Consider the following 24,107-nt stretch of genomic DNA (forward strand, 5'->3'; position numbering starts at 1 on the left):
AGAGTTATTCTGCCAAAAAAGAACACAAAATAAAATGAGAACAAACATTTGCTATAAATCTAATATAGCATGTGCAGCCTGAGGAATCTCATGACAAAAATAACCATTATAAATACTAGTTACAAGTTACAGTAATAACAGAGCTTATAACAAGGGATTTCATACTAAGTCATTATTCTTTACAACTCAGATATGGGGTGTGATAAGAAAGTAATCTGTAATTCCAACCAAGATGTTTATCAGCAGTGGGGCAACTTTCACGGAAAGTAACAGATCTTTAATCAAATAAATGGAATCTGATAATATGCTACTATATATATTTGTGTTAATTGACTATAAAATGGGAAATCAAAATGGATAAAGGGATAAAATAAGCCCAAAACTTAAACAATGAACCAATATCAAAATCAAATATGAAGTTAAGATGATATAAATAAGAGAAATGACATCAACAAGAAGTTATTCCCTAGGGAGAAAGGCCCAAAATAATGCTGTGTTAACAGAGGGGCTGTGACCCAGCAGCCCAGGACTGTTCTACTGTTATCCCACAGGATGATTTATTGTTCCCTCTTCACTGTCATTACCTCCAGCAGGCAAAAATAGGGGAGCAGTCTCTCTCAATAAGGCCCATGAACCAAATTAAATCACCTCCTCTCTCCCAATCCTGACCTCGCCGGCTCTACCCTCACAGGTGATATGACTGTCTTCTAGTTTGTTGGCTCCAATTCAGCCCCCATTATACACTCTGGGCACACTCTTTTAAGGTTTAATTGTACAAGGGAATTTGTGGAGGACCAGAAGTCTCTCTTCTGCTCTCTAAGGACACAGACATGTAGAGATAGAGCGCCACATACACTTAGATAGTAGAAGCTAAGGTGATTTACCCTCCTAAAGCCATATGATACTCCTAAATTATATGTGGATTTAAGCAGTAGCTCATGTATATATGCATGCAACTGAGGAACATTAGTGCAGTTTTTCAGACGATTAAATCAGGTTAAAGTAGCCAGTAAACGAGCTCAAGCTTACAAATAAACATTTTGTGAACTACATCAAATTCCACATTTCTTTTTTAAAAGACACAACTTCCAACATTACTAAATTCGCAATGATTCGCTTGGGGAGGTGAGGTATTTTTTCATGTGAAAATGAGATAGACTAATGAAAAAAATCACAGTATAATCTAAGTAGGAAAAGAAAAGGAAGGAAGAAAGGAGAAACATAGCTAACAAGGAGGTTGACAGACAAAAAAAAATAAAAATGGGTCAAGGCCATGCTCATGTTCCAAATCATCTAGGTATAGAAGAAAGATTTACTTACACTCTATTAGGTTATTCTGTAAGGGTGTTCCTGTTAAAATAATCCTCCTTCTTGAACGTATAGAATTCATGGCTTTTGAAACAGCAGAGGCTTCATTTTTCAATATGTGGCCTTCATCACAAACAACAAAGTCTGGACCTAAGAGAAAATGTGTTGATGACCATCATTTAGTTAATAAACAAGACACATATACTATGATGCTGCAGAAATGTAAATCATTAAAAATAAGGAAAAAAGGCGGAGGAATGAATATAAGTAGACACCAGAGTGGCAAAAAAGAAAGCTAGGGTTTTTAAAAATTTACATTCAATTTGTAAAGATAAATTATTCTTTTAAAATGAAAACTTATTGCCTGCCCAGGGTTAGTAAATGGGTCAGAGGCAGGACCTGACCCCAGGACTTACTCCTTGACCACTACACAAAGCTGTGTCATTCATTAATATCCTCTTTTTTTCCTGTCCCCCCCCCTCCCGGGGTTAAGTGACTTGCCCAGGGTCACACAGCTAGTAAGTGTCTTGAGGCTAGATTTGAACACAGGTCCTATTTCCTTCAGGACCAGCACTATACTTCTGTACCACTTAGCTGCCCCAAAACCACCCCTTTTTTTTTTTTTAATACCAATGATTCTTAGGGGTAGAAGTAAATCAATCAAGAAATATGTTTGCTTATGGATTTCATAAAGAAAATCTTACCATTAAACTGGCATAAGGTAGGTGTCTAATAAATGCTTTCTGGTTGACAGCATGTGGTCACAGCTGTAGTAGCTTATTTAATTGTGTTTTAAAATACCCAAATTTAAAGTAACAGATTGAAAAATTCTAAAATACTTATTAAGCTTCTTTGATTAATTATGTTTACTTTTTAAAGTATAATTATATTTTGGGGCTGTAATTGTTTTTTTTTGAAATACCAAGTATCTCAATATTTACAATTTTAGTAATGGTCGTTTTCTGCTTACTCTGTAGCTTGGAAAAAACACCTTCTGAACATCCATAATAAAAGCTGCTGAACTGGAAAAAATTCAACTTACAATAACATGTAACATCCCTCTTTCTATTTTCTTGGGCAAATAAAGTAATCAAATCATTATTTAATTTTCTAATGTAGCTGTAAAATTAATATGAATATAAAAAGAAACTGATGTTTTATCTTTTAAAAATTAAGCCTTCGTTTTTTTCTGAGAGTTGTAAGGAAGGTATACTCAAGTTTATATCTAATAATGAGAATAATGATTTAAATTAAATCTACTGTTCAATACAAATTCATTAATTTTGTTGGAAATTGTGATTACGTGAAAAAGCCAACTTTTATGAGTTATGTTGCCACCTATTGGTGGAAAGTAAGAAATCAGATAGCTATGGTTTCCCAGAACATTCCTATGTTCTTCAAAGAGAAGACTTAAGATCAAAGGATTTAGAACTAAAAAGGAATCTAAGAGATCACGGAACCCAATTTTCTCAATTTGGGAAAGAAGAAACAGCCCAGTGAAGGTAAGTAACTTTGTTCAAGGTCACACAGGCAATCAATGACAAACTCAGGTTCTCCAGCTCCAAAGGTAGCGTTTTTATAATATAGCACATGGCTTTAATAGGCAAAAATTTGAAAATCGAAGGTGGTTATTTAAATGGGATACACACACATACGTGTATTTATGTGTTTTTATAAACATATGCACATAAATATGAAAAAAATTTCTTTTCTTTCATGTAATACATGTTATTGAGATTAATCTGCATCAATACATAATTTGAATAGTTTCAAAGTTTCCCAAATTGCATTATAATAAAATTATAGCTAATTTTTTCCTGAGATGACTCTGTATGAACTGTATGTGCGTCATGTGAGGATCAGTCCAGCTAGGTTTATCGAGAAAGAGGGGTGGCTGTGAGATGATGGTCAGTTTCCTAGGCCCTCAGAGTTAAGAATCACATTAATTAGTGTTAAGAAGTGCCTTTACCACAATGAAATTAAGATCCCCAAAGTACTTAAATATGAAATTAAGTATTCCTTTGCCATAGAGGTACATGTAAATTAGAAACATATGTTGACAATCTGGAGACACTATAAGATGGGAAAGAAGAAAAAGGGAGTCTGATGTGGAAACTTCTTAAACTTCCTGATCCCTTCTAATAAGATGCCAACTACTCTAGAGCTACTTCCTATAAAGTGAGGCCAGGTATGTTACATAATGGGGGGAAAGTCGTGAAAGTACTCCCAGCCTGACCTTGAACTAATTATCCAACCTGCTAGGTAAAGGGAACGTGGGAAGGGCACTTAGCTGAACATAAATATTGTAAATGGACAGTCACAATTCAAAAATGCTATAAAAATTTGAGGGGATTTAATGGTGGTACTTGGTTATAGATGAATGAAAAGGTCTTCACTTCCTTCCTCAAACTCTGTACAACTCCCTCCTCCCTTTCTCCCTACCTGTCATCAGAGGCTTTACCTCATACAAAATCAAGAAGATAGAAGTCATCCAACATGCACATCTTCCCTCATATTGTATGCCACAAAACCCTCTGAAATCACCTCCACATGAATTTGTGCCCTTGATCCCATCAGCTCCAGGGGACTGGCCTGGGCAATTGTACCTTCTTCAAGTTTTTTGTATCCAGTGAGCCCTGTTACCTAAAACATGCCCATCTCCCTATCCTTAACAGTGCCATCCCCTAAAGTTATCATCCCATAGCTCATCTCTTAAAGCCAAATGTCTTTAAAAGGGTGGGAGAGAGAGGTCCTTTGCTTCTATTGCTTCACCTCTTACTCATTTTTGAAGTTCTTCTAATCCAAACCACAAGCCATTATTTCTAGGCTTATCAATGAATCATTAACTGCTAAAACCAATATATTGCCTTGCATCAGCCCTGAAGTCAGGAAGACCTGAGTGCAAAACTGGCCTCAGATGCTTACTTGCTGTGTGATCCTGGGCAAGTCACAACCCTGATTGCCTCCCCAAAATAAAATGCAACAAAACCAATAGTCTTTTCAGAGTCATCCATCTTGTGCTCTCCATAGTTTTCAACAATGGCCGACTCTCTTGTCCTTTAGGTATTTTTCACTTCCTTGTATTTTTGTGATATTACTCTCTCCTGGTTCTCTTCCCAGCTATCTAAGCTTTCCTTAGACTCCTTCGCTAGATCACCCCCCAAGTGAGGATGCACCCCACCCAGTGTTCTGACCTGGACTTTCTATACTCACTATCTTGGCAATCTCATCAGTTTCCACAGGTTTAATGCAGATGACTCCCAAAGACACATGTTTGGTCATTTCAGTCATGTCTGACTCTTTGTGACCCCATCTGGGGTTTTCTTGAAAAAGACACTGGAGTGGTTTGCCATTTCCTTCTCCAGCTCACTCTACAGATGAGGAAACTTAGGTAAACAAGATAAAGTGACTTGCCCAGGGTCACACAGTTAGCATCTGAGGGCACATTTGAACTTGGGAAGAGGAATCTTCCTCACTTCAAGCCTAGCACTCTATCCACTGCTACCTAGCTGTCCCCCCAAATATACAGGATACCTTAACTCTCTTCTGAGTTCCAGACTTGCTGTTGTAGTTATCTCAAACTAAAGCCTAAAAAGAGAACCCATTATCCTTTCTCCTAAACTAGTCCAAGCTTCTAACTTTCCTATTTCAGTCTAGGTTACCACCTCCTTTCAAAAACCCAGGTTTGTAATCTAGTTGCTATCTCGATTCTTCCCTCTTCCACATTTTTCAAATTAATTCAGTGACTGACGCCATCTTACTGCATCTGGCCCTTCCTTTCCACTCACACCACCACATCCTGATCCAAGCCTTCACAGCGTCTTGTCTGGACTACTTTAATAGGCTCTTTGCTTCTAGTTTCCCTCCTCTCTGGTATCTACTCCACAGAGCTGCCAAATTAACATCCTTAGGATACAAGTTTGACCTCATCACTCCTCTATTAAAAAATTTTCAATGGATGCCTATTGCCTCTTGGATAAAACAGAAATATTTCAGCCTGGCCTTCCCACCTTCCTGTCTAGATTTCTTTTGTATTAGTCTCCTTAATACACTCTATATTCTAATCAAACTTGACCTACTTGCTGCTCCTTAAAGTCAACATGTCATCTTCTGCCTTTGGGCCTTTTCTTAAACACACACACACACACACACACACACACACACACACACACACATACACACACACATTCTTGTTGCTCTTTTCTTTTAACATCCTTTTATCATTTTTTGAAACCAAATTCTTACTGAAATATTTTGTTCTTACATCAACTCTGAGCCTATTAATAAGCTGCTCCCCATGCCTAAAATGTCCCTCCACCTTTCCTCTATCAATGTCAATCAAACTGCCATGCTTTCAGAGAAGTCTCTCCTAATTTTTCCCCACCCCACCCCACACCGCACCCTCGGCCTTGTCTTTACTGGTCTCTGAAGTGACTTTGTCTATCCTGCATACGTGGACTGTAGCATTGCTCTGGTTTTGTCGCATTATGCCTATTATGAATGCAATAAACATGGTGAACTGAACCATCAAGTTGACGTTAGAAAAAAATCCCCAACAAGATTGTGCAGAAGTCTCTTCCATAATTAGGAAACCCAATGCTTTGTTCCCCTTACATGTAAGAAAGTAAGTCTATTCCCCTACCAGTCAGTCCTCCCACTACTTTATTCCTAAGAATTTGCCAAAAAATTCAGTCTGCTTCATAGGCTACAGAATTAAAGGGCCCTTTTATTTCTATACACCCTGAACTCCAGGGGAGCAGGAGCAGTGCAATGGACAAGTTCTCTGGAGAATTATCAGTAGAACTGAGCCTTCCTTGGGGCTGCTCCCTGGAGGGGCCTCAGCTTCTTGTAATACCCTCCTTTTCAAATGCTAGGCTGGCTTGTCTGCCAGAAGGCTCAATGCCCTTCTTCTTCACTATCTGAATCTGTCTTCTCCTCACTCTTTCCTTTGGGAACATTCCTCTCTTTCACCTCCTGCTTGTTTCTCCAGCTTTTCTACATCACTTGTGACAGACTCATTCTCAACCCCTACCCTCCTCTCCATAGAAGTATATCATCTCAAAGGTTAGGTTCGCCACCAATGGCATGACAGATGAAAGATATCAGTGAGTCATTCCTTGAGGAAGGAGGAAGGAGAAATAGCAGTAGCTCCCAGCTGACTCAATGCTTCTAGCACCCAGCAAGTATGGGCTACAAAGTAGTATAAAGGCATATTCAGGTGAGTGCACCAATCTTTTTTTGAAACGCTAATACCTCTAGGAGTTGGCTTGATCTCAAGATATGTACGCAGCTAACACTTAGAATGGGTATGAGCTAACAGGCAGAGGACAACAGTGGAAGATGGTTACAGAGAACATTGTTTCCAGGAAGAAGGGAGAAAGTGAGACTAGCAGTGAGAGGGTACCAAAAAATACATTCCAGTGAACTTAAGTTTCCCAAACACTTTCACACACATAACACTACAGAGGCACCTGCCACTACCTATACAAGTGGGGACCTTTTCTGCAGCTAACCATGCATCAGAAAGCAGCCTGCTATAGCGAGAGGGTAAGCGACTTGTCCAGGGTCACCCAGCTAGTATGGGTCAGAAGTGGAAGTGAACTCAAGCCCTCCTCATTGGGAGGCTAGCCCTCCATCCAGTGCAAGGCTGCTTCCCATTATGATAGGAGAGACATTTTCTACTATTTTTAGTTTTTCAGGGTGAAAAGTTTCTCAATACCTCCAAGGTTCTTAGCACCTCAAATTAAATTCAAAAAGATGCATCTTTAACAGCAACAGCATTAACTTATCCTCTGCTGCTGGGCTTACAACAAGGAGACAAAGTGAACAGCATGAGGCCAATTCACTGACAATTTAAAATGGAGAAACTAGCCCAGCACCTATTACCACAGCTGCAAGCTAAGATTTTTATATTCTGGAAAATAAGCAAAAGCAAGAAGCAAATTATAAATACAGTTACTTTTAAGTGGTTTAAATAAAAACTGTTTAGAAGTTCACTGAGTACATACCAATATTTATGAGAGACAGCAAGTTTTAATAAGCCTAGTACATCTGTGTCCCACAATGACACAGCTAGGATAATTGTTCCACACAAAGTTCACGACTTCATGCAACATGATATTACTTAAAGCTTTTTTATTTATATAGTATGAAATGATGAAAACCACCACCAGAACTGAGGCTTCAATGTTTATCTTTTATTTTAATCTACTGAATTTAGATTAATGCCTGTGTTTTTCCTCATAACCTCACATATATTTTAATTATAATATTTTTAAATCCTCAAATTCATTTTAAAAATGAATTCATAGTCACTATTACAATATGAAGAATCCTGCCAGCATACAATATTATATTACTGAAAGCTGACTACCAACAATTAAACATTTGGCTAATAAAAGTCCGTATGTGAGTTCTGGTCTGAGAAAATCCCCAGTGGGTCAGTTATCATATGACAGTGATTTTTTTTTTTTTAAGAACCATGCTAACATTCTAGTACTACGCTTCTTCAACTTTTTTGTGTCCAGGACCAATTTGGGCTTCTAGGGAAGCCTGGGATCACTTCTCAGAATAAGTTTTTTAAATCACTAAAGTGAAAGTTAAAATTCAGTTAGAGGAGAGAGGTGTAAGTCTTTCTTTTCCAAGTCCACACATAACCTTGGGGGAAGGGAGGATCTCTGGACTCGAGGTTAAAAGACTTGGCCAAGTACTGTGACATTCATTGTGAAAGATGTTTTACTTGTCTGGGACTTAGTTTCTCCATTTGTAAGAGGAAGGATAATATTTGAAGATCTGAATACCAGAGAAGGGAAGTAACAAAGGCCCAAGAGCTCATAAAGTACCCCTCAAGGATCTTTTCACACTGACTTGGGGATGTCTTTTCAGTCCTCAAATTATACTCCCAATTCACTGTCTGGTGTACCAAAGAGTTTCTCAAAAGTAAAGAGATCACATATAAACTCTTTTCATATCAATTCTGTGTTGGTACTACATTAATGAAACAGAATGCAATTAGCTACTGGGATATAAGCAGCACTTTAATTGGACAATTTTCACACTAGGATGTCCTTTCTGTTGAGTTACTGTACATTTCTTTTCTTACTTCTAACCCCTCACCCCACCTCCAACTCAATTTAAATCCTAAACTTCTTCAGAACAGTCTGCACGATTTTATCATTATTGCAAATCAGCATTTTATTAGGGTTCACAGACACAGAGATATAATTTACAACTATAAAAATGTACTCATGGGGCATAGCTAGGTGGTTCAGTGAGTAAAGTGCTGGCCCTGGAGTCAGGAGGACCCGAGTTCGGTTCCAGCCTCAGACACTTAACACCCACACAAAAAAAACTAGCCATGTAACCTTGGGCAAGTTACTTAACCCCAATTGCCCTCCAAAAAAAAAAGTATTCATTCAGAAGTTTATCAGATTCAAACTAAAATTTTATACCAAGCTTTATAGTGTTCACACAGACACATCTTAAAAATATGACTTAAATTCTACTTTTGCCACTTAAAAAATTAAAATGGCCTCTATAGGTAACAGTTAACCAAGTGCTAGCCTGAACTAGAAGCCAATACGTATAACCCAATAACCACCTGTCACCTTAACTTCCAGCCTTCTTATTCTTAATCACAAAGGAAACCCTGAACCTATTCATACCATTGAATATCATCAAGTCACTGGTAATTGGCCTTATTATCTTTGGGATGTGCTGAAATGTTTGAACACTCAATAACTGGTGTTTAGCATCATTATGAATTATGATACATTAACCCTCACTGAAAAAAAAATTTAGTATCTTAAAAATGAAAATGCACCATGCAAAAACTAGCTCTTTTAACCCTAACTCTATGAATTCCAAAATGTTGAGATTAGGAACTTTATTTTCAAGGAAACCAATTCTCCTTTTCCAACCACAGAATCTTCATCATTGCAAACCTTTCCTCTCCACAGCCCAGTGATTTGAGGAGAACATATTATTCCAATTTTAAATATCAATTGTATACCAAGAGGTATGAAGTGACTGCTCCTAAGTCACAGAGCTAATGACCACCCGGGTCAATACTTCCAACATTGGACATCAAACTCCAAAATCAGGGATCTTTGTACTATAGCAGCCCACTTCTAACAAGAACAGAATGCTCCTTAATGATTTAGTCTAACCCTCTCATCACTTGACAAAAGGAACTAAGGGGAAAAAAAAAAGGGATTTGCCCAAGGTCACCAAAAACAGAGCCCATGTCTTGAAGCTCCCATTATAATACTCTATGCCATCCATCTGTCTAGAGCACTTTGGTTCCATTTAATGTGGTCTATTTCCAGCCATCTTTCACTGAGAGTCATTTTTTTCTCCTTTTCCCAATTCTTTCTGTCAGTAATGCTAGCCTATCCCATTATATGGAATTTAACAGATCTCCAAGTATCTTTATTTAATAAAATTATGAGTCCTGTCTGTAATCTGAAGAGGGGGTGAGGGAAGTGTTTACATTTCATATGCATAAAAAACAACAATAATCCCAAACCCAACCAAAAATCAAAACAAACTGCCTTATTTCTGAGGAGCCCTTGAGTGATTTTTTTGGGGGGACAAGTCCTTTACCCTCTCAATTAACAAGTATTAATTGTGTCAAATACAAGGATAGATACAAAAAGGCTGCTGACTGGCCTCATTGTGGCATTGAAATGAATTAAGGCTAGGCCAGGGGAATTCTGGCAGGGTCTACTAAGCAAGAGGCCCAGAGAAAGTTTTTGGCTCCCATCTGAGCCATAGCCTGCCCACGTACAAAGAAAGAGGCTCACCGCAGCAAATTGGGCACTAGGTACTGAATTCTTTGCTGATGTCAATTCATGAAACAAAGAAAACTACAAAATGAACCTTGGTCCTCTAGTCCCCTCCTTTTCCTTCTGTAGTGATATAAGTCAAATTAAGAAAAAGGGAATCAGGGTGTTAAAAATTATACAGTATAGCTACTTATTTAGCTGTTGGCACCCTAAATGTGAGATGTTTCTTTAAAGGCCAACAAAAAATGATATACTACCTGGAAGAATGAAAATGCATTAATACTGATACTCTAAGAAAAGAGAAGATATACAAGAATAGCAACAAAATGGAAGAACAACTCAGATTCTCTTTACAGAAGAGAATGACGAAGTTGGCAAAGAGGGTTCTATCATGCAACCAAAAAATTTCACGAGATACTTGTTCATCTGATTATCTTGCTTTGCAAGATGCAAAGAGACATCTGTTGTCGCTTTGAAGACAACTGTTGAAGGGAATATCCAAACTGCTGAGAAAACAGAACCATTTCAATATCGAAGAATGCAATAGTACACTGCTGAGGATGAAACAGCCAAATCCTATAAAGATTCTGTCATGGTCCTCCAAACTAAGTCAACCTATAATTTGATGCACAATGACTTCAAAGCAAAAATAGGCACAAGACAGTGAAGAATACATTTAAAAAGAAGATACTATGATTTGGGATTAAGAAATCAAAGAGACCAAAGGCATATTGGCAACTGAGAAACCTCGTACCTGTTTTAGCCCTAGTATTTCTTTATGAGTATCAAATGGCACTGAATATCACAAGCATAAAACATCACAAAAAAGTGAAACTGACAGAAAGGAAACTATTGTTCACATCATTTCTGAATCACCTATCAGTACCTTCAACTGTTAGGGAGAAATGTCAATTTAACATCCAAATGGAAGAAAAGGATTAAGGTAAGAACTGTAATGAAAATAGCTTTAGACTAACCTAGTAGGCCAGATTGTGGACTCTGAAAATTTGGATACGGAAGAAATTGACTCCAATTGTCATCATTTCTTAGAGACAATTAACAGAGAGACAGTTGTCACTAGCATCCAAGGAAACCAGAAGAGCCCACAGCTAGTTAAACACATGGTTTCCTAGCTGAAGTTGAAAGAAATAACAGCTGAAAGCAAGAGAACACTATGGAAGATGATGAATGGTACAGCCTTAGAAAATAACAAAAAGAAGCAGAGGGTAAAACAGATTATGCAAAAAGCTTATAGGAAGAAGTACATGAAGCTAGATCATGCCAATTCCATTTGAAGACGAAAATGGAAAGAGGACTAGGTGCAAGCTTAAAAAAAAATAGCAACAAGAGATGCAAAACCAAATAGATCCGCCAAACTTTCTATAATGAGCTTGTCTTATCCGTGATGGAAGTATCACCCACCAGGACCCTGTGTGTCATATGAAAGAGTTCAAATGACATTTGAAGAGCAAGACACACACAAAAGCAACTTTATAAGCATTAAAAAAGTGATGACTTCAAAACAACCCATAAAGGAGGGGCACTAAAACGATTGGGGGGATGGGGGAGACGACCTGGACTATAATATCATCAACAAAAAGGCAACTAAGGAGACATCAGTACCCACTGGATGCAGATGCCTACTTGTTTAGCCCCCCCCCCCCCAAATTATGAGAATGGTCTACATAGTTAATCAAAAGCAGATGACAAAGTAACATGCAGGGTTTTGCAGAAAATTCTCTATAGCAGATCACGTCATCAGAGTCAAGAAAAGAACTCAAAGTAGTGGTTCTTAAACTGGGGTCCCTGAGATCAAAATCAACTTCACAATAATATTAAGACATTTAAATTTCTAATACAATGAATATCAACAGATGAAACCCACATAAACAAACTCTCTCCCTCTATTTTTTCTGGGGTGGATGGGGTATGTCCTTTAATAATTTCTGAACGTGTAAAACGGTCCTAAGACCAAAAAAAGTTTGACAACTGTTGGAGCAGAAACTATAATAAGAGCCTACTGTATGTGTTATCAGTTGATATCACAGATACACTGTAGTCTTCAACCATTCACCTGGAGCCATATTTTCTGAAGCCCCAAAACAAGACACATAATTGGGGAAAGGATATTCCTTTTACATAGTCTTTTAAATTGGAAAGAGGTTTGCTGGAAGCAATGTAAATAAGACATGGCTCCTGTACTTCAAGGAGATTATTACAATCTAGAATGGAAGATAAGTCACAGAGACAAAGGGATAATATATGTAAGAATGTAGTGAACTAAGAGTAACACAAACAAAGCACTTAAGGAGTGCTGAGCAATTTTCATATGGGGAACAGCAAATATTCCAGAGAAAAGAGGTAGTAACCCAGATGAGTACTCAGAACTATTTGGATTTGTAGGTTGAAAGTACACAGGAAAGGCAAGAAAGTATGAGAAAAAACTGAGAGCCTCTGCAAGAGGGCTTGGCAAAGGAACATTGCTTTTGCCTGTAGGCTAAACGCAGGGGTGAGCCACTGAGGGTTTCTGAGAACAGAGAAAAAGTGTCACCTTAGAAAAAACTCTGATAATGGCATGCTGGATCATCAGATGAGAGATTTACAGGTGGAAGAGATCTGAGAGGTCATCTATCTAGTCTGCCACATTCATTTTCTAGATGAGGAAAATGAGATGCAACAGAGCAGAGAAGTGACCCCAGATTCTCGGCCAGCCAATGCAATGCATCTCTGTACCATGCTGCCAGCAGGCACAGATTGGGGGGAAGCATAACTGAAGAGTAGGAGAACAGTGAGTAGAACATTAAATAGATTATATGTTCAAAAATACAAAAATAAAGCTTGCTTCTTTATCTCAACAGAGGTAAATAGCTTACCTGGGTCAACGAGAGCTTTGTTAAATATTTCTTTTAGTTTCCTACTCTTGACATTTCTTCCTTGAGCAAGATTTCGATACATCTCATAGCCAATAATCATGACACCCCCATCTTCCTGCCACCTTTGCAGCATGTAGCTTCTCTCCTGAGGGCGTTTCACAGTTGCTAACTCTGAGACCTATCATGGGAGTAAAGGAGGAGTGGGACAAAATGAATTTTTAAAAAGATTATTTCTAATAACAAATGAAAAAAAACTTTTCATTACAATATCCTATAACTTTTAAGTTACAGCATTATAAATGGTCATCATTTAAAAAATATCCCTGGGGCGGCTAGATGGCACAGTGAATGGAGCACCAGCCCTGGAGTCAGGAGGGCCTGAGATCAAATCTAGACTCAGACACTTAACACAAAACTAGCTGTGTGACCTTGGGCAAGTCACTTACCCCCAATTGCCCTACCTTCTCCCTTCCAAAAAGAAAAGAAAAAAATAACCTTCACCTGTACAACTGACCAATACCTGATCCTACTGACAACCCCGTCTTCTGGATATTTACTCCTCATTCTCAAGCCTGTCTTATCAAACCCAGTTCTTTCACTGGTTCATTATCTCCCAAGAATCAGCACTAAGTTTTCTCACCTCTCTTTGCACTCTTCACCTTGGTTACCTGCTCTAACTCAGTGGTTTGAAATATCAACTCTACAGATTTCGCCCAAATCTATCTCTATTTCTTCTTTGAAAGTTAGTCCCACAAGCACATCAATTTCACTCAGTACCTTCCCTTCTGTCTGTCCTCCATCCCAATTTCGAAATTTCTTTAATGTGTCAGGCTCCTAGTCACGACTACTCAAAATTTCAGTCACTTTGTATTCTTTACTCATCTTAAAAATCCATACAGATGCTAATCTTGTAAATTTGACCTATTCATCATCTTCTGTTACTCTTTCTTCTTTATTCATAATACTACCTCCCTCTCCGCCCCCCTGCCCCAGCATCTCTCTTATAAATAACTGTAAAATAACATCAATAGCAAGAGAAGACTTTTTTTTGGGTGGGGGGAAGGAAGAAGGGTATGGAACGATATGGTCAGAGAAACGAGGAAGGTCAGGGAAGGGGCCATCTAGCCCAACGCAACAACGAATCATGAATATCAACTATAATGGCCATAATCATAAATAGGGATAAAATGTACCTCAAGCTTCTCCTCATCATCTAATCCATCTTGCCATTTTTCAAATTCATTCATCCAGTTCAAAGCAGTGTTAAGGGGACATACAACCAGAGCTGTACTAAAATCCAATTTGTCACACAGCAAAACTGTATGAAGAAAACTCACCACCTACAAAGAAAAACGTGCAAATTCACAAAAATTATTAAAAATCAATAATGGTGAAAATCCTTATTTTTTTTTCTTAAGCAGTCAAAAAGGTATTAGGACATGGAATAATAACTCAATTTGTATAGCAGTCTACAATCTTAAAGCATAAATCAAAAACAAAATGATTCTTAACGGAGATGAGGTAGGAAACAATTCCTTCACTGGAAAAGATTACCAATAAATATCATGACAGGAACAGGTAGTGCTAAGCAGACAACCTATTGTCTCTTCCTAATACATGATGGGAGCCAAAGAATTACTGCCTCTGTAACCTCCAAATATTGCTGAAAAATTACAGGGGAGCCTAATGACTATTAATAAAAGAACAGAATCCAGGCTTTCCCCCAGCTAACATCACTAAGGATTCTTTGAAAACAACATGGCAGGCTCTCAAAGGGGGTAGTTAGTTCCAGAAGATAAGGGAATGATAATGGAATTACAAGCACACCAACAAGCTTGAGTTGTCACTGGCCATCTGGTTTCAACCTGAAGTGACTGTTAGGTTTTTCACAGGTTTTGCAGAGGGAGGGGGTTTGGGTAATATTGTATTACAGATATGATTAAAGGATAGATTCAGGATAATGTTATGCATAGTATGCCTGTAATAAAGTATTCATCCATTTTTTAAAAATGCCCTATGGGAGCCTGAAAGCATGTGCACTTATTTCATTTTTGTAATAAACAAAAATACACACACACACACACACATATGGTAATGATCATTAACAATTCTGCAATTTTTGAAATAGGTATACTGTGCACCTATTTTTTTCAGGACAAAAAAATGCAGAAGTACTGATAAGAGTTCTAATGATTGTGTAAGTATGCGCATGTATGTATACATATATATGTGCGCATATATAGATTCAATTGCATATTTATTTTCCAGAACTAAAAACATTAGAGACTGTCATCTTCACAATTGCCCACTTAGCCCTTCATATTTGTTACCTCCTACCTGTAATGTCTTTCCCAGACCCATGCAGTGGGCAAGAATGCATCCTGAACCTGCAGATTTCTTGGTTTTACTCACAGATTCACAACAGCAATCCCACATGAACTGAACACCTTTAAATAAAACATTTTAAATTAGAAATCTCAGCCTATGACTGCTTCAAGGCAAAAATTAGGCTATCAAAAATACTTAACATAAAGAATTCATATTTCATTCAGAATCAACCATCAATAAGATAAAAAGAACAAGTACAGTAAAATTATTCTCTGGTTACCAATCAAAATCTCTATTTTTGAGCCACAAAGGTCCCTGGGGAAAACAATTCAGGTGACTGGATGAACTATGTAGACTCTTTCCAGGTCTAAATCTGCAATTTGAAATATAACTGTCTGCAATCTAAGAAGGTGGGATTCTACAGAAAAAGACCAGCATAACCAAAGGTTATGAACTAAATTTTTATTTACTTTAACAGAAAAATTTCAGGCTCGGGGGAGGTATACAACTACCTGGAGGTATCAAGAACTGCATTCAGTTCTCATGAATAAAAGTAAGTAATGATCTAGGTAAATATCCAAAACTGCAAATAGTAAATTTTTGAATAAATATAGATTTCTACACTTTTAAAGTTAAGTACATCTATTTTGACAAATAAGTGAACAAGAAGCATTTTTCAATTTTCTTACCATCTACTTGATGGGGTTTCAATTTGGTTACCATGTTTCTGTGAACCTGTACTAAAGGTTCTTTGGTTTCTTCATCTTCATCTAAAACCAATTTTGTTGTAATTGGACATTTAATAGGTGAAGCATCTTCAATTTCTATCACCTGAATGAGAAGAAAACACATACATTATTATTAAAAGGAAAGTCTATTCCAGTCATGGGGAAGGCTGAGGAGCAAAATCAGTTTAACAGCATGCTGAATAGGAAAGGGAAAAATAGGGTCAAATGTAATTATTAAAAATAAATTGTTATTCCAAATCTTACACTGTTTTGCCACTGAAAACTTCCTAGGCTTTAATAGACCAACTATCAATTCCCCCAACAACCTATTCCACCCCCTCTCCCCGCCCCATATTTACAATATGTTGTACAATATTACATATGTTGTTTTCCCTAATTAGAATGGAAGCTTCCCTCAGGGGAGGGACTTGCTTCAATTCATGTCCTCAGCACTGAACACAACATAACACAAAGTAAGTATTTAATAAATGCTTGACCTATCAAACACAGCATTAATATCTTAGGACACTTATCATTTCATTTCAAAGTCAGTAAAAACTAAGTATGTAGTTTCTAAACATTTAACTTCCATAGGAGCTCTACACTGACGAAATGCCTAAGAGTGTATAAAAAGAACAAGAGAAGACTGAGGATCTCACTCACATTAGGTGGAGTGAACAGAGCAAATTCTACAGTGACCTAACATTGGGGATATCTGGCAAAGGCAACGAACTGCCGGCTATATAGGGCTAGCGTGAACTAGTCATCCACACATAAGAAAAGTAAAGGGGCTCAAAGGAGGCCTCAGCATTTTCTAAGTTCTGAGAGAATGAATAGTTCCTTTACGAAAAAATGAAAGGACTTTGGGGGGGGGGAAGGAATATGAAGGGCTATGATATGGAAAATAAATCTGTCTTATCTTATTTGGCGTAAAGAGTGAGAACTGTCAACAATGTTTTGTAAAAGTTATGGGGATCCAGATTAAGGCTCAATGGAAGGAAACACTTCACAATAATTAAAACTATACAAAAAGTGGAAGGGGTTATTATGAGAGGCAGGAGGAAGTCTCTCCATCAACAGAAGCCTTCAAGCAAAGGCTATGTGGTGGGTCTACCATAGAGAGGAGTCTTATTCAGGGAGGAGTAGGACCAGATGGCATCTGAGATTCTGTAAAACAGTTCATGTGCAATTCCAATCAAGTTTCTGAAAATAATTTTTAAAGTAACCTGTTAACTTGGAGGCTGGCCAAGTCACAGACCCTCTGAACTTCACTTGAACTACCAAAAAAACTAAAAGGATGGCCTCAATAACTATCGAGGAACTTGCTAGACCATTTTTTGACTAGGTAAGCATTATTATACATTAATTACCTCTCTTAATTTCTCTCTCTCTCGCTCTCTCTCTGCAATACGTTTTCTCCTCTCTTCTTCTTCTTTCAAGGCATTTTGAGTTTCAGTTCTTAATTTGTCATCTTTAAGAATCTTTCGAATTTTCTTCCTACCCTTTCCAGGAGACTTGGAATCATCATTTTCATCTTCTTCTTCAGAATTACTCTAAAATGAAATGATCATAAATAACTGTGAGATTCAAGAATTACATAAAATCATAAGTAAATAAATTAATATTTCATTTTATATGAGTAACAAGGATTGCTGATTACATCTTCAATTAATTCCAAGTAATATTTATGAAAATCAAGAGAGCCTAATATGTTATAAAATATATGAAAGACTAGAGACTGCAAAATAAACAATATAAACAGCTGTTTATTATTGTGCAATAAATACTATGCCTACATTTTTTCTAATATTCAGTCATTTTTATTATAAGATGAAATAGCGGTCTAAAAACTGAAAACACAGGAAAATGAACTTGGTGGGCCCAGTTAATGGTAAAACAAAAGCATTTTAAAATTTCCATCTTACATATCTTTTAATCTGGCCAAGTGTCTAATATAATATACTGCATATAGCATATGTGATTAATAAATATTCACTGAGTGAACCAATGAATGAATGGGAAATTAGTTCATCTCAATTTGTTCTGCAATTTGCCTCAATCAAAGTTCTAGAATTTTTATTCCTACCTTTAAAATAGTCTTTACCTTGGGGCGGGCTAGGTGGCACAGTGAATAGAGCACTGGCCCTGGAGTCAGGAGGACCTGAGTTCAAATCCAGCCTCAGACACTTAACACTAGCCATGTGACCTTGTGCAAGTCGTTTAACTCCAATTGCCCTGCTCTCCCCGAAAAAATTAAAAGTCCTTATCAATCAGCTATGCTGAAAGGGGACTCTCCTCTTAGTGGAGAAAATGCTCTATCTATTAAAACTAGAGCATGCCCTGCATGTTTCATCATTTACCTTATTTTCACTTGAAGAATCCTCTTGAACCTTAATACGCCGTCTTTTCTTCTTTTGTTTATAGCTTCGTTGATTTTCTTCCAGCTCTGCTTTCTTTGCTGATCTGAAAAGTTAAAAAAATTCTTGCTGATTCAAAAAAATCATCTTGGAGTATACATTAGTTTAGCACACATTTTCATTTGTGCATGAGGCTAAAATAGCAAAAGAATGAAGGGGCTTTATAATAAATGGATAATATCACTATTATATAACAGTAACCTAGAAAAAGGGTTATAGGTATAGGTTAGCTACACAAAGGAGGATATGTTTGCAAAATCTTTCTGAGTCCTAGAATTTTACAAGTGATTAAAACATACATATTGTAGATGAACATATGAATTTGATCTTGAGCCTTTATTGTCCCTTGCACAAATCCAGCTACCTTCTTTCTCACTCCCATTGATGTCCCAGTCTGAAATGCACTTCTTTCATTCCACAAAGGCACATTCACTCAAGTCATAAATGCATGGTCTAACATTCACCTTCTCAGAAAAGTTTTCTTGGATTAATAATTTTTCATTTCCCACTGAACTGAAATTCACAGTGCAAGTGATCATTGAGGTATATTTAATAAATGTTGGGTTGCTTCTGTTCTTAGGTATGCAAATTATGCAACAGCAGCAATGCACTTGTGCATGTTTCTGGAGTTTTCTTAAGTCTATTTATCCCATCTCCATAGATTTTAAGCTCTGAGGCCAAGGACAGAATGGTCTCATCAATTTGTATTCCCTATAAATGGTGTCCATACCTAATGAAGATAACATAGCTAATTCTACATAAGCATTCAGACTATACAATTCAGGAACATATAAATCTACACTACTGTTAAAATGAGAAATGACAGCTCTTGACTCAACTGGAAAAGAGCTACCAATGCACAAGAGAAACAATGCACAACTGTGACAATTTGAATATAGCCAACTAGAAGAAAGGTGGTACTATTTATAGAACAATGGAAATCAGGAGGAAAAAAGGAACAAACAACTTTGATTTTGAATATGTTGAGTTTGATACAGCAGTACTCCCTCTAAATTTGATAGAAAAAAATTATCATCTGTTTGAAGACAAACTTTTATTCCTGTGGTTCCAAACTATTTTCAAGGACCTCGATGTCTAAAAGCGCTATTATCTATAGGCTAAATTCCTCCTGATTGATTCCCTGCCCTGTCTTCCCACCCCTCAGCATACAGTCTGATAGATATTATATATCTATAAATAGATACCATCTATCTATCTGACAGACTATATGCTAGGGGGTAGAAAGACAGGCAGTGTGTTAAAGGTGTGACTCAATTACAAATTATAACTGAAACTGAAAGTCATTAATCATAATTAGATTCCTATAGCCCATGCTGTTCTGATCAAATTTCTGATCAGAGACCACTATGAAAAAATATAGTCAAGATATTAGTTCTAAACTCTGGTTTACAGATTGTGCCCCACAAAACTGAAGAGCAGAAAATATGAACAAATCAAGGTAGGAATGACTAGTGAGATGTTTACATGTAACAGAAAACCAAAAGACAGCAAAGACAAACTCCAAATCATACCTTGTTCTAGGACGCTGATCATCTTCAGATTCACTCACTTCTTCACTTACCCCTGATTCTTGAAAATCAGTATCAACTGAATCTTCACTGCTCACTTGATAAAAATTAAAACACTGAATTATCAACTGTAATCAGATAGAAAGGTAGCATAACCAATCTTTCAATAACATCATACTGACAGGGAATATGATATAAAAATTATAATTCTTTGGAAAAAAAATATATAAATTTGTGAAGAATGCAACAGCACCACAAATATTTATCATCTATGGCCATAAAAATAGAAGAGATCTACATTAAAACACTGCTACTGAGTTATGAAGTCATTCCTTTTAGGTTTCCTGCCCTGGATGGATGAGGGATTGAGTGAGTTCCAACTCAATAGCCCGCTACAGAGCTAGCCCCAGACCATGGATCACATCCCCTGTAGCCATCCACTGCCCACTCCAACCATCTTACCAACTGCTCTGGAGTATAGTGAACTATGAAAGGATATAAAAGAAGAGGGGAAAACTGCTGCAAAAAAAACCAAGGTGGGAGCAAGTGTCTGGTGACAGCAACATTTCATGAATAGGACCGCAGAGTTTTATACTAATTTGGGAAGAAAAGTTCAGAGTGTTAAAAATAAACAAGTTTTTAGTTTCAAGCATGTAAGTTGGACAAGGCAAAAGTGGTTCTGAGTAGAGATTCTTGATGTTAAAAAAATATTTCTAGAGTACTTGAATATAATTTGCTTCCTTACTGAAGCAACACATTCCCCCCAATACTTATTACAATATGAATTTGTTTAACTTTTGTCTTTTCCTCAGAGCTAGGACAAAACTAAATTTCAGGCCAGGTACTTTCCACACGTACAAACTGGACTTCACAGTTCCTGACATAACTAAGAAAAAATGCAGAGTTAGGACAGTAACACTACAGGAGCACTGCAAGAGAAACCAAATGCACGCATGCACCAAAATCTTTGAAAATGATAGAATAGCAATATAATTTTACAATTTAGTAGTCTGACTTTCCACAAAACTGTGAAGTATCTGGGATTCCATCGGCACAGAACCTCCCCATGTTGCAACTCTAATCTAGATCTCAAGATGTTCTGACTGAGTCTGAGAATGTTGCCTGGGACCCATGGATATTGGATGACTCGCCAGTCACAGAGCTGGTGTAAGAAGCAGGATATAAAGAACCTAGGTGTCTTTGATTCTAAGCCCACATCACAATATCATCTCTATGATTTGAGCATAAGATAATTTTTTTAAAGTCACTATTTTAAGTCATATTTTAAATCTGATTTCTAACCTTTCCTCCTATTGCGGCGTTTGGTTTCTTTTGTCTCTTTGGGTCTTGCCTTCTTTTCTTCTGCAGAGTCTCCATCACTCACAGACAGTTTGTGCCGTAACAGTCTATGACGGTATCGAGGCTTCTTAGATTGTTCAGAGTCAGAGTCAGTGTCAGAGTTGCCGTGCTCATCATTATCATCTAAACAAGGAAAGGCGCTTATTTATTTATTTATTTATTTATTTATTTATTCATTTATTTATTTATTTATCTGTCTATTTATTTATTTATTTATTTTGAGGTTGTTGCTCTTTAAATGTCACTAGTAAAAAATTTTAAAACAGGTATTTGAGTAAGATTCCATTGAAATACCACGTGACAAAAAAGAATTCTGTATTTTCCTGGAGATCGGGGATGATTATTATTAGCTAATTATACACTTCATACATGTGTGTTATTATGACGGGGTAAATAGTAAACTTTTTAGAATCAAAATTAATTTGCAAAGTCATCTCTTTATTAAAGATAATGAATAAAGGTAACACAATTAAAATAGGAAGGTAAGTACATATGATGATAGCTTAATTTTAAATACCTTCTCAAGCACATCATATCCTTTACCTTTTAGGGGCTCACTTTCATCGCCAGTGTTTTCTTCATTTTGCTTTACAATTCGTTTTTTAATTTTAGCTGGTTCTTCATCTGAAGATGCATCCTCATCGGAGGAAATATTAGCCTGGATTTCTTCTAAGAGCATCTTTTTGGCAATTCTTGAAAATAAGACAGAAAGGAAAACAAAACAAAACTATGTAGTCTGTGGGTAAGAGAATGAAATGGAATCAAATAATTTGATTATCAGAAAAAAGAACTAAGAAAAATTATGCTAATAGAAACAACATTAATAAGCACAACCATACTAAAAATATACATTTTGATAAGCTACCTTATGGCTTAGAGAAAAACCAGCTTAAAAAACAATAAGTATTTTCCAATTTGATATAATTCAATTATATATTGAAGAACTTGTCTGTAATCTGGAGATACTTAATTTCCTTCTAATCTTTCTTCCTTAATCCATCATCACATCCTAATAATTGAAAAGGTGAATACGCTAACCAGATAAAACACTTGTAAAAATGGTAGGACATTTCTCAACCTGAACAAATGGGAAAATTAATAAGCAAGAAAGTACAAGTCTCTGCTAATAGGCATTTTTTAAGATTCACCATAGTTGAAAAACCATTTCTCCAAGCTGAAAAACACAAAGCATTTTTAGACTTAGACAATTCATCATCAGCAAGCATTTTTTGTAAAGTATTTATTATGTGCCAGGCACTGTGCTCATGATGCAAACAGAATGAGCAGTCAGATCATTAGGCTCTCCCAGCCTCTGACCAATCTCCTATGACTGTGAATTACAGACAAGTTGCTGATCTGCACTGTATCAAAGGCAGTTCCCAAACTACGGAGTTCCTAACACCAATCAAGTCAAAATTCAAGACCAAAACAAATCCGAGGGTAGAGTGTGGGTGGTGTACTTCCATTCTGACTAAAAATTCTGAAGATTTGAAGAAGTTAAATATCCAAAACAACTAAATAAAAAACTACCATGAGCTCTAGAGATACAAAGACTATATTCTTAGAACAACAGAATACTAAAGCCAGCTAAGTAGCAAATGCCAGAAAGTAAAGTCATCAAAATAATTCCATACAACTACACAAAGTAGAAACTCAAAAGAACTTACAACACACTAAACCATCTGCACAAGTTCCAAAGTCACAAAAGGGGCTATCCCCTAAGAAGATACACAATTAGGATGATATTATTACAGTCTGCAGTGGACCAAGAAGCCCCAGAAACTGGGGCTAACCACCAACTGAAAACTTATATTTTTCCTAGGTTTATGACCAAGTTAGATAACATGCACTCATAACTCAGGAGAGAAGAAACACATACTCAAGGGTAGGAAAATGTTGAGGCACCAGTTTTTGGACACTGCACCAAGTATTATCTCAATACAAATGAAAAGGCAAAAGGCAGGAAAGCTATTTATTTCTACACATATTGATAATGTGAGGCTTGTGATTACTTTATCATCAAATCTGGCCTCAGACACTTAACACAAAAAAAAACTAGCCGTGTGACCTACTTAACCCCAACTGCCTTACCTTCCCCCCTCAAAAAAAAAAAAAAGATAGGCTAACATTATTGAATGCTTTCAAGATCAGAGTACCACTGATGGCTAAAACTAATCCTGGACTTACCTGTGATTTTCACCTTGCTGAGGGTTGCTTTCCTAATTTAGGTTGGGTAGAATGAGACAAGAATCAGAAATACTCGGGTAGGCCTATGAAGTATCTTTCCTCCTCATTCCAGCCCCCAAAATCTACTTAATAATTCTAATACCCAGCATATATATATATATATACACACACACACACACACACATTCTCCTCTTAAAACTTAGCTTCCTAAGATGAAAAACTGTGATGTTATATCAAAAGATACTAAACCTACTTAATTTATCGACTATCCAGTTTAGCAAAAATGAGTAAACATAATGAAGTAATTAGTTACGGGGTTACTATATCCATATACAAAATAATGGAAGCAATATTTGAGTAGCTTTGAGGAGCAATCTAATTTAAGTAATAACCACAGGTTGCTTAACAAATAAGAAACCAATGTCCTTCAGATGAGAGTCATGTTCTACTTATAGCTATGTGAGTGGCAATGAAGATCCCACAGGCTTATTTGGTTGACATGATCTTGCTTTCATTAAAAGGCCTTACAATAAGAAGGAACTCAACTAAATAAAGAATACTGGCCCTGGAGTTAGAAGACTCCAAATTCAAT

The 24,107-nt window shown here is 36.9% G+C and overlaps 1 protein-coding gene across 13 annotated transcripts in view; it reads right to left on the minus strand.

Moving 5' to 3' along the window:
- ATRX (ATRX chromatin remodeler) overlaps window positions 1-24,107 on the minus strand; it is a 208,142-nt gene that overhangs the window by 75,335 nt on the left and 108,700 nt on the right. For all 13 annotated transcript variants that reach the window (XM_069062495.1, XM_069062488.1, XM_069062493.1 and 10 more), the window contains 10 exons: window positions 21,872-22,020; window positions 21,272-21,451; window positions 19,973-20,066; window positions 18,384-18,486; window positions 17,394-17,576; window positions 15,985-16,126; window positions 15,305-15,414; window positions 14,161-14,307; window positions 12,968-13,145; window positions 1,321-1,458 (listed from right to left, as the gene is read on the minus strand). In XM_069062495.1, the coding sequence (XP_068918596.1) occupies window positions 1,321-1,458; window positions 12,968-13,145; window positions 14,161-14,307; window positions 15,305-15,414; window positions 15,985-16,126; window positions 17,394-17,576; window positions 18,384-18,486; window positions 19,973-20,066; window positions 21,272-21,451; window positions 21,872-22,020 (1,424 nt within the window). The remainder of the gene's footprint in view (window positions 1-1,320; window positions 1,459-12,967; window positions 13,146-14,160; window positions 14,308-15,304; window positions 15,415-15,984; window positions 16,127-17,393; window positions 17,577-18,383; window positions 18,487-19,972; window positions 20,067-21,271; window positions 21,452-21,871; window positions 22,021-24,107) is intronic.

The sequence above is a fragment of the Petaurus breviceps genome, unplaced genomic scaffold, assembly GCF_028583685.1.
Source record: "Petaurus breviceps papuanus isolate PSGF00001 unplaced genomic scaffold, PetGlider_PUasm1.0 90459, whole genome shotgun sequence".
In the NCBI taxonomy this organism is placed as follows: Eukaryota; Metazoa; Chordata; class Mammalia; order Diprotodontia; family Petauridae; genus Petaurus; species Petaurus breviceps.